The 12,181-nt window shown below is 39.6% G+C and overlaps 1 protein-coding gene across 1 annotated transcript in view; it reads right to left on the reverse strand.

Moving 5' to 3' along the window:
* Positions 1-11,877, reverse strand: part of LOC119656512 (hepatocyte growth factor-regulated tyrosine kinase substrate) — a 35,099-nt gene extending 23,222 nt beyond the window's left edge. Inside the window, exons 1-3 of the mRNA XM_038062852.1 lie at positions 11,728-11,877; positions 11,507-11,591; positions 11,184-11,448 (exon numbers count right to left, since the gene is read on the reverse strand). Of these exons, the coding sequence (XP_037918780.1) occupies positions 11,184-11,448; positions 11,507-11,591; positions 11,728-11,761 (384 nt within the window). The 5' untranslated portion in view covers positions 11,762-11,877. The remainder of the gene's footprint in view (positions 1-11,183; positions 11,449-11,506; positions 11,592-11,727) is intronic.
* Between the last annotated feature and the right edge of the window lie 304 nt (positions 11,878-12,181).

Below are 12,181 nucleotides of genomic sequence, written 5' to 3' on the forward strand. Positions count from 1 at the left end.
TGTTTGATAAAAGATATCAAGTTGCCTTGAAACGTAGGCGAAACCGGAAGACTGTGTGAGAGGATAAACTGAGGTTCTCAATAGCAATGTCTCAAGAACGGAGAATGGTTCTGGGCCAGCTACAATGACGGCATTGAGTAGTCCTTTGACCACCTCTTCAATCGTTGCAAAATGTAAGAACCCTCGGCGTTGCGACATACGGAACATTCACCATGTACAGTGACAATCTGACGAGACAATGTATTTATAATAGTAATGTCTCCAGCAATTTTTTCTTTTTCTCATATTTTAGCACCCCTTAGCTTTCCCAACATACTAATTTCAATTTCCTAATTCCCATACCGGCATTCACTTATGTCAAAAATTAATATTTAAAGTGATTAATTTTATTCTGTGTCCGGATGGCTCAAGTCGTTAGAGTGCTGGGCTATTCTAACGGAAGCTTACGGTTCAAATCTCACTGGTGGCAGTAGGATTTGTTATCGTCACTGAATGTCGGATACCAGTGTACTGTAGTGTATCGTTATTCTTAATATTATTAATTTTATTTTCTGTAGAAATGCGTTTTATGTAATTTTTGCTTTTGCTGTCGCCAACTTTGAATTTTAAGTTCAAAGTCAGGGTCAGTAAAAGCAGGAATTAGCGCGACCCGGAACAGTTGATGTAGTTGGAAAGTGGTCAGCTGAACTCAGACGATTTTTTGCTTTGAGAGGAGTGAGTTCTGATAACTACAGTGGATTTCTTTGTTTCAAGCCACTGATTGTATACCTGCTGCGCTTCTATCTTTTTGGTATAATCAATGCGAATTAATTAAGAGATTTAGATGATAATTCCACGGGTTACATCCGTCCATTGTAACTCCAATGATAGGGAAAGAACATTGACAGGTTTGTTGAATTTGCACTTATTGATTTCGCTGACAGAAAATTGAGCGTGAGAGTCGAGAGGACTTGAATTAATTATAAGAATTCCAAGACGTTTTTTACATTCAGTACTGAAGCATCAGACAATTTCAAATAATAATAATAAAATAATAATAAAAAGCCTAGCAGAGTATTGCTCACTCGAGTCATTAACTCGGTCTTGCTTTACACCGGTCCTATATGGGTCCACCGATATTTGGTAGCATCCGTGCCTGGCTGTAACCGTGATTTTGATGCAGCATTAACGACCAAAGAAACCAGAAAAAGCCTGCCGCGGTAATACAGGATATGTACCATGAGGGTGATTAATGGTTTTCGAAAGATCTCCCATAACATTAATGGTGGGTTGGAAGACCCGGTGGAATAGCTCAAGGAAAGGACGATGGACATATAATCTGATTTCAATCATCGAAATGTGGGCACGTCGTCGCCATGGAGCCTACAGTTACCAGTTAATGCAGTTTTACTATCTGGAAACGATGGCTACCCTAAGTACACTCATACACGGATAAATAACAACACATTTATGTTCAACAAAAAAACTGCATTCTTGCAAAATATATCTGGTGTATAAACATGAGTTGATTTTTTTTAAATCTTTGCGTCTGGCATTACTATATTAATTAGAAACCAACAGAGGATTTGCCCTTATTTGTGTTTGGTATTTCCTTTTCTTCAACACGTGACTTTTGCAGGTGGACAATAAATAAAAACTAACACAATTTCATTAAAATTTTGCCATATTCAAATAATTAATTTAAGCTGCATTCTTCGGCTAAAGTATAAACATTATTTTACATAATAAATACAATTTGTATTCTACGTAGAACGCGCCAGAAAAAAGACAGTGGATCTTAAAACTTAAGTCAAAAGGCTTTATGATATGCTCTGTTGCCGGTGGGTTAGCTCGGTCCTTCTATTGACAACAAACAACAAAACAGCATCAAAAACTACTGAAGGCCCTTTCATGTCTTCGAGGAGTATTGCAGCCGAAGTAAACTATGTGGTATCTTCTAGAAGAGTTCGGATACAAGCACAGGTAGGAAATCTACTCGGAAAAATAGCTAAGAGAGCTCATTTGTTACGCCTAGATCATTTAAGGAGTAGGTGAAAGTTAGCCAGAAGTCATCTGGCGTGAGAAGGACTTATAGAGGGGAGTTGCGAAACATTTCATGTACCGACGAGTTCATCTTTAATTTGTTCCCCAATGAATATGAACGACATGTGCAAACCTAAAGACAAAAAAATCCACGCTATGCTCACGCGAGGGAGAGCGAGATACAGCGGAAAGCATTACAGCTCATGGCGATTTTTTAAGGTTTCTTGCAAAACAAAACTTTATTTAAATTGATTCAGTGTCGGCCTGCCTGTCTGTCACACGCACTTTTTCCAAAACGTCTACACGGATTCAAACAAAATTTTATGGACAAATGGCAACTATGAAATCCTGTGCATACAGTGAGTAACATAAATTTAGGTGGAATTTAAATTGGGGGGATGTAATTTTTTTTTACCTAATGTACCCGTGTGGGTTAGCAGACTTTAGTGTTGATGAAAATTGTGAAATGGGTGAGTGAGGAGCAAATGTGCAAACTTAAAGTGAGACAGGACCCATTCTCAGAAACTACCTAACCCAAAAAATGAAAAAAAAATCACTTATATGTAAACTAGGTCTTAAAAAATATGTCCTGCTCCGATATCTGCTCAAATAAAGTTAATAATAGTATATTATCATGTTTCAGAAATCCACCCAAAAACCCCCTTAAGTTCATCCAAGAAGTACAGCATTTGGTGTAATTATAAATAATAATATAATGCGCAATTTTTCTTTGAAAAAAATCCAACTATTATTAACAAAGTTACAGAAGGTCAAAATTGTGTATTCCACCATCATTTGAAAAGTGAACTCATGTCAATGCCGGAGTCGGAGTTTAGAAATACAGTGAAAGTCCTAGTGGCGGAGATCTCCCGTGAATGAACATGTCCCATGGCTAGACAAATTTCTTAGTCCCAATTTTTTCGTTACGGTTTTAGAAGAAAAGATCCTTCTTGGCCGGACACGGATCCTTTACCCAACTGTATTTCATGGAAGACATCTCCCGCAGGCGGACGAAAACATTTTCCGAAAAAAAATTGCAGAATTGCCTGACATTGACGGACTAAAATGTATTTATGTGTAAATGCGACTGGGTGACTTTCGACGATTACCTCGAGAACTCAAGAAAAACTCTTCGTTGTTCTTGTTTCTTACCTTCACCTGAAATAGGTGTATAAAATTTTCTTTGTTGTTAGGTAGGGCTAATCTGTATATTAATTTAATATGAACATATTACCCTTGTATATCCGTCCGACTAAAAGGACCTTTTCTCGATTTTTTGGCAGCTCTTGAGTAAAATGCAGTGTTGTGTGATAGCTTGTATCGGTTTTGCCATTGTTTTAGAACTATTGAATAAAGCGAAATTTTGTATGATAGTTTGTATCGTTTCGATTCTACACACATTTTTTAGCCATTTAGAAGTTATTTTTTGCAAACAGTGCAAATGGCACCGCAAAATTTACTCTCGATTGAAGAAAAAACAGAAATACAAGAGATAAAAAAAACTATCATTGCCTCAACCAGCGAAGAGGTAAGGTATTTTATAGCTTGCATACATGATTTGTTTACCTATCTTTCAAGTTTAACATTGGAAAAAACGCAAGCTGCGGGAATTATAAGAAATAAACACGTCATCAAAGCTAAATGGGGTTCCGAAATTAACATTCACCAAAGGAAGATTGGACTTATCCCATAAGGCTCCCAGGTTGATAAGTTGTGCTAAGACTGGTTTTTAAGGGCAAGCAGCAAAAATATTCCCATTTCCGGACCAATCGTGAGGGCGAAGACAAAAGAAATATATAGCCGAACAAGTGGGATATTTTTTGTTTTCAGCTTCAGATGAATGGTTACACAAATGGCCCAAACGACACAACGTTAGCTTCAAATGTATATTTGCGTATATCAAGCGGACTTCAATTAGTTTAAGGAAAAGCTCCCTTCCTTGCAAACCAGAGGATGACTGGCAAAACGTTGGCCCCAAAATCCGAGAAATGTACTCGTGGAAAGTTGTCCGAGAAATGGCTCACTGTTCTTTTATCTAAGTATGGCTTGGGAAAACGAAACGTTAGTCATTGACACAGCGGCTGGCTGCTATCAAGGAATTGCCGGCTGCATGAAATCTAGAAAAAAGGCGTGGATAACGCGTGATATACTGACTGGCTGGTTACAACAATTAGATAGAAAGATCAGAAAAGAAAAATTCTTTAACACCTCGTTTTATTAAAGCTAATTGGGATAAAGTTGAGGCAGATTCTCTTAGAAACTGTTTCCGTGAGACAGAATTTATTGACCCCAGTCTTGATATTGAAGGGTTTGATTCTGAGGATGACCTACCATTGCCGACACTTGTAAATGAATGCCAAGTGGTCAAATCAAATGAACAAACTGTCGAAGAGTTTTTAAACATTGAGTTCAAATGGAACGCTCTATTTGTTCGACATCTCCCTTGACCGGACAATATCACTGGGTCCGTGAATGTCCGCCCACGGAGTCTTGCACTGTACATATATCAGAGAATATTTCGAACTGGAGGTATGTTTTGTTGCTAGTAAACTTCCAACACAAGATGAACACAAAACCTTTATACCTTAAGTCGGTATTGCGAGTTGTTTGAATCTGTTTTAGGTGAACTTCTTCGCATTTGCTAATAATGTTGAACTCCTAGTGTGAAGCGTATGTAATTGACTATAATCGATAGAGTACTTTGCAGAGCAAATTATTTGTGCAAGTAGCTGCTAATAATCATAATCGTTGGCGCAACAATCCATATTGGATCAGGGCCTTGAAGTGTGTTAGAGCACTTCATTCAAGACCGTAACGGCACAATCCAGGATTACAGAACCTTGTAGTAGGCAATGTGGTCAGCATTGCGCTCGCCCGAGATTATCATCCTGATTTGACTCAGGTACTCATTCACAGCTGAGTCGACTGGTATCCGACGTCAAATCACGATACAAATTTTACTGGCACCAGTGAGATTTGAACTGCGACTTTCCGTACGACAGCCGGCAGCTATCCGGACACAAGTAAGTATCTGCTAGTGCAATTTAATTTTAAATTATTATGCAAATGCAACTGCCACACGCTGAAAGTTCCTCACATAGGGAAAGCCAAAATCTTTTATATCTGAAGCGTCCAGCTTCCGGTTTTTCGACTTGTTTTGGTATGAGATTGGTCTCATTCATCTTATTCTCGATACCATGACGTCATTGATGTATCAAAATAACTTAGGAGCTATCACGTTATGCATGCAAAAATATGCCTTTGATTTGGTCACTGCAACAAGCTAACGACTCAAATGTCAGTAGGCAGTTTAGCTTAGTACGTGTCCTTTACTCGAAGAAGGAAGATATATGCGCTGCACAGTCCTGGCTAACAGAGCTCACATATGTCCGTATATTGATCGGTATTATTATGCGTTCGTGTATTGTAAATATTATTTAACTTTTTTTTTGTAAAAATAAATATGGTTTTTATTTGTCGTGAATGCAAAATGTCACACAATGTTTTAATTTGCCAACTATATATGCAAAGGAAGACTGGAGGTGACAAGAGCGAATTTTTAAGGTAACATATGCAAAACAAAATATTTGATGTGCTAATCTGGGTTTATCATACATTTATTTATTGTTTATATGATGATTTAGTTTCAAATAATTGTATTTTATAATAAAACTAAAACCAATGTCAATACTATGGACCAAATGTGCGTGAGGTTCATTGCTCACTTTTCTTTTCAGCATCCTTGATATTGCTTTTGTTGGTGCTTACGTTGTTTACTACGATATTTATCAAATGATTCCTAAAATAACGACCAACGCAGAAGATTGCAATCAATAAATTCAAATTATCTTGAATAAATCTACTTATTACAATGTAATATAATAATGAGATTCATTATTTTCTTTTTTAAGGTTTTTTGTAAAACAAAACTTTATTAAAATTAATTCAATGTCTGTCTGTCTGTCTGTCGCACCCACTTTTCTCCAAAATGGTTAAACCGATCCGAACGAAATTTGGTGTGTAGATGGGAACTATGGAATCCCACGCATACAGCGAGTGATATACATTTAGGTGGAGTTTAAAGGGGGGCTCTCAATACATGGAAAGGGGAAGGGTTTGAAAAAAAAAATTTCACTGGATATAGTCGGGTAGGGTATCAAATGAAAGTGAGACAGGACTCATTTTCGGAAACTACCCAACTCAAAAATCCGAAAAAAATCAGGATGGTACGATTAGATGAAATCTAGGCCGCGAAATATGTCCATTCCCAAACTTACTAATAGCATATTACCAACTTTTAGAAATTTGCTGAAAAAAACCCTTAAATTTATCCTAGGACCACCAAATTTCGCACCAGCATATTTCGCATGCACATGCCAAATTTCATGAAAATATGGCCATTAACGCTAAAGTTATAGCAGTTCGAACTTAGCAATTTCGCGCGAATTTACTGCTTCTAAAGCCACGCAAATATGATACTGACGTCATAATTAACGAGAATAATTGAGAATCGCGTGAAATATTATATTCGCATTCATGGAGAATCTACTTCTACCAAGCTCTTTTTAAGGTTTTGTGCAAAACACTTAAGTAAAATTTAAGCTTCGAAAGATGTCCCATTCCGTTATCTGCTCAAATAAACTTACTAATAGTATATTACCAACTTTCAGAAATTGACTGAAAAACCTTAAGGGGTTCATGCTAGGAGTACTAAATTTTGCAGGACTGTATCGTGCATACGCATGTCACATCTTATGGAAATCCAGGTCAGGTTGACTATTATCAATACTGGGCTTTCCACCAAATGATTTATTTAAATCGTTTCTAAAAACTAGAGGGCAATGGAGTTTTTAACTATGTCACATGGAGCTACCATGCACTCGTCGCTCCTCACATCTTCTTCTTTTTCTTCAGCTTTTGTCCCGTTCACTAGCGGGGTCGGCCCGTCGTGATCGGTTTCGTCATTTTATTTTATAAAATACCTGATCTTTTCGAGGCTTTTAAATGCCCATCCAGCGTATAAAGCCACCTTTGTTTCGGCCGGCCTTTTGGTCGCTTACCATTGAATTCGATGTTCAGAGCAATCTTGGTAAGTGAATTCTCGTTAACGCGAATTACGTGACCATACCATCGAAGACGCCATCTTCGAAGTTTCTCCACGATCGGTGCAACCCCATATCGATTGCGGATATCCTCATTTCGGATGTAATCAAAACGTTTCACGCCACCAGTCCAATGCAACATCTTCGTCTCCATTACCGCAAGAATCCGTGCATTGTTTTTTATAGTTGGCCAATACTCAGAACCATAGAGAGCGGAAGACGGACGAAATTGCGGTAAATTTTAGATTTGAGACGTTCGCTGATACATCGATCACAAAGAACACAAGTTGTGGAATGCCACTTCATCCAGGTCGCATAAATGCGTGAAACAATTTCATTACGCAATTCTCCATTACCTGATAGCATTGAACCGAGATATTTAATTCGCTTTGAGCAGGTTACTGCAGCACTGAGCAATTTGAATATCTCGAGTCAACGCTATCAGCCAATGGAGAACTGGGGTATGCTCCTCACAAAGAGAAACGCAAAACCTTTTATACCTGAAGCATCAAGCTTCCGGTTTCGGTTGTTATATTGGTGTGTAAACATCGCAAATTCTTTATTTTTTGTAACGATGATATTGTAAAATATAGTTATTATTATAATCATTGTACGTCTATTGGTATCTGAGGGGTAACACAGGGGTTAACTATTACAGGATACTCAACAAGAATATACACAAGAGACTCCTCCCAGCACATTTTCTAAAATTTTATGGAGACGGAAATGTCTTACAAATACTCGACCGCGACGGGAGGTGCGGGAGCAGAATTCCGCGCATAAGGACTGGTTTTAGCGTCGTGTATGTGATGCATTGCATTGGTGTGCGCCCACGTGGTTGCGCGCACGTAGCAGCATCTGTCATAACAACAGACATGGCACAACTGTTTATTGCTTCCCACATCCCAACGGGGACCAAAAGCGGCGCTTCCTTAAAGATTCATTTCGAATTAATGGTAACGGATCTTAATGGAATCAGTGGAAGAATGATGCTTCAAAATTTCTCTATGGGAAGCTTGTTGGAAGCAAACACGCGCAACATTCTCGACAATAGATCCATGTTTGCTCTCCTAGGAAGTGAGGAGTAAATAATTAGATGCATCCAAGATCAATCTTTCGGACGAATCCGTTTCCTGCTGGGATAAGATGAAGAAGCACATACAAGTCATGTAGGCGACATTAATACACTGACGCAGCAATACCACTTAGCTATCTCATCCCTACCCGAAAGGTGAACAATGTGTGAAAGTCTTCCTGAGGATACTAATGACTAAGTGACCTGGCCAATCACCGGCCCTAAATACAATTAAAAACTTGTTGGGTGATATAAAAAGCAAGTTTTCGTGTGAAATTTCTGGAAATAAGACGAATGGAAACATATTCCAAATGACCTGTAGAAAGTTAATTTGCACTATGCCTAAAAGGATGCGAAACGTTGTTCGAAATATCCCGATATTAATGGCAGGAATGTTTTTCCAGTGAAGAAAAAATATTTTAAATAATTTTGTAGCTATCATTTCGAGGAAAGACCAAATATCCTTATTTATTTACCCAGGGTTCTTCCTTTATAGTTCCTTTTTTTGTAAAAGTTTGTTCTTTTATATAACTTTTAATATTGGGTGTCCGGATAGTTGAGTGGTTAGAGCGCAAGACTGCCGTACGGAAGGTGGCGGTTCGAATCTCACTGGTGGCAGTGGAATTTGTATCGTGATTTGACGTCGGATACCAGTCGACTCAGCTGTGAATGGGTACCTGAGTCAAATCAGGGTAATAATCTCGGACGAGTGCAATGCTGACCATATTGCCTCCTACAGGGTTCTGTAATCCTGGAGTGTACCGTTACGGTCTTGAATGAAGTGCTCTAACACACTTCAAGGCCCTGATCCAACATGGATTGTTGCACCAACGATTATTATTATTATTATTTAATATTGGAATGAGTATTTTACTAGAAGGTGAGCTAATGCTAGGCCGGATAGCCCCATACGCCCAGAACATCATTGGCCCACACCAAAGAAGCTTCACTCCAGGCAAATCAGCAACAAATCAGATTTTCTCTCTGCGACAAGCGAAGGAAAAACTGTTGGAATATGGACAACAGTTGCACCATCTCTTCATCGACTTTAAAGCCACCTATGATAGCATAGCCAGAGTAAAACTGTACACGGCCATGAGAGAATTCGGTATCCCAACAAAATTAATAAGACTGACTAGGCTGACCCTGACCAATGTGCGAGGCCAGATAAAAGCAGCAGGATCACTCCCAAGACCATTCGACATCAACAACAACAACAACATGGGTCCTCTTTAACCTGGCCCTTGAGAAAGTGATCCGTAATGCCGAGGTAAATGCAAGAGATACGATCCTCTTTAAGTCCATCCAACTGCTGAGCTATGCTGACGATATTGACATCATGGGAAGAACCACCCGAGACGTACAAACTGCCTTCATCCAGATCGAGCAGGTGGCGCGAGATCTTGGGCTGCACATCAATGAAGGCAACGTCAGCACCGAAAACGAACCAGCCAACAACATCAAATCGCACTGGTCAACCAGGAAGAATAAGGATAGGAGAATACAACTTTGAGACCGTTGATAATTTCTCCTATCTAGGGTCGAAAATCACAACCGATAACAGCTACGATGAGGAAATCCGCGCACGGTTGTTGCCAGCCAACAGAGCCTGTTTCAGTTTGCAAAAACTGTTCCGCTCGAAACGTTTCACCATAGGGTCAAAGCTCTTTCTGCACAAGACAATGATCTTGCCAGTCCTCATGTATTCCTCGGAAACTTGGGTTCTTAGCAAGAAGAATTGCGAACTCTTAGCCGCGTTCGAGAGAAGAATCCTCCGAAGAATTTTTGGCCCCCTACATGAGGATGGACGATTCCGTAGCCTACACAATGACGAAATCTATGAGCGATACCATGACCGTCCGGTTGTGGATAAAATCCGGCTCAATAGGTTACGGTGGGCGGGTCACTTAATCCGTATGGATGAGGATGATCCCACCCGGAAAGTCTATAAGGGCAATATCTATGGTAGAAAAAGAAGACGAGGCAGACCCTGCTTAAGATGGAGCGATGGCGTAGGCCAAGACGCCAGACAGCTTTTAGGGACATCGAATTGGTGGACCTCGGCGCAAAACCGGGATGTCTGGAGTTTCTTATTAAGGCAGGCCTAGACCGGATACCGGTTGTTGCGCCGTTGATGATGATGAGCTAATGCATTAATTTTAAAATGCGTAAATCACCTCATAAGTGTTCAACTGCGATATAGGTTCTACGCAATAACTGTTCTTATTTATCTGTCCATGAGTGTACCTACACACGTTTGGTCAATAATGAGTCTCCAATATGTACAAATTTTCCAAGCCAAGTAGGCGCAGACGATGAATATTCCTTGCAGAAACTTCGTGACGTAGAGCACCAACACCCCGAACGCGCGTTTTCTGGTGGATCACATGCAACAGTCCGAGGGCGGACGTTGTAGCATTTGTAACAAAGGGAGCGAGCAACAACTACACAAGAATGTATAATTGGGGAGGTAATACCTAACGGCAATTCAGCGGGGTGAGCGATTAAAGTGGTATAGGGGTGTAATTTAGTATGCAGGTGAGGATATTCGGTCCGCGAATCATATTCGTCAGCGGTTACCGCTGATGCCTTTGGAAAATAGATTGAACTGACAACAACCATCTGTGCACTGTGTTCAGAGCAGCAACTTGCAAATTGTTCCAAACCAGTGTATAACCACAGAAGATGTTGAAGGGCACTCCCAAAATGTCCTATTTGATAACCTGCCATTAATTTTACGATTTCTGAACAATATTCTCCATCATTTCCCTGGAGTCCCCAAAAGCTTAAATGTTCTTTACTACTCATCACTCCACCTAACCTCTCATGCCGCATACCTTACTCAATTTTCGAAAACACAATTCACGTTTCATCTATCTTTAACTGATAACTAAATTCTAGACTTCTTCGGAGATGACTTTGGAACCATCTTAAATGCCGGCACCCTAAGGAACTGATGAATTAAATGAAAACACTGCTCTTACCTTCACAGCCTGATATTTGTCGGATTGACGAAACGCGTAAGCCCAGGTCTGAATCAGTTCCAGCATTTTAGCTCGACAGTTTTCATGGGGGGTTGTCTCAATGAACGAACTAAACATTTCGCAGTTCTCCTTGGTCGCAATTTCGTCGTGGATGGGGGCTCCGCAGTTCTTCACGACGCTCTCGAGAACCAGGAGAGCATAGTATGCCGTATGAGGATTTGGTGACTGCATTTTCTTCTTTATCGCTTGGAACGCCTGCTTCGCCCTGAAAGTAAGCCATTTTTATCAACCCATTTTCTTCCTTCTGGAAACTGAGGACTCACGTAACATCGCTCTGCCGTATTGTGTCGCATATCAGTAGAATGGACGGCCAGTCGGGTTCCAAAAGGAGGTGGCTCGTTGCAACTTCTGCAATGATAGTGAAAAGTGCAAAACATGTATTAGTCATCAGCTGCGTTGCAGTCGGCAAACAAAAGAATAGTTCACAAACAACTACGGAAAATTATTCTTCTTGATGATTTTTCTGTATGAAAATGTCACTCACCTAGGGTTTTCTCAAATGTTGATGAACGAAACATGTTTGGATTGTTATATGTGGAGTTTTCACCGAAAGAATAGAATAATCTGTTTTGCGGAGTTGACAAGTTCAATAGTCTTTGACGTTTTATTATGACATATTCAGAAAGTGCAGTACTAGCCGTGGTGAAATTGATAACAAAGTTGAAAACAATAAATTGAATGGTGCTTTAAGTTGAATTACGCTGGGATTGGTTTGTGTCATCACTACTGTTCGGTAGTTCGTTATTTATCATCGAAGCTGTTGATCAGTTCGAAGTATCAAGGAAGGAATGCAGTTCGTGTTTGAAGAGAATTAAAAATAAAGTGAAATGTTATATAATATGGAAAACATGAGGTCTTATACATTTATTGAGAGGAATCCTGCCAGGTAAATCATTTTCTCGACCGTATTGTGTAAACGAAAGCCTTACTAGAATGGA

This window comes from Hermetia illucens, chromosome 1 (genome assembly GCF_905115235.1).
Source record: "Hermetia illucens chromosome 1, iHerIll2.2.curated.20191125, whole genome shotgun sequence".
Lineage (NCBI taxonomy): Eukaryota > Metazoa > Arthropoda > Insecta > Diptera > Stratiomyidae > Hermetia > Hermetia illucens.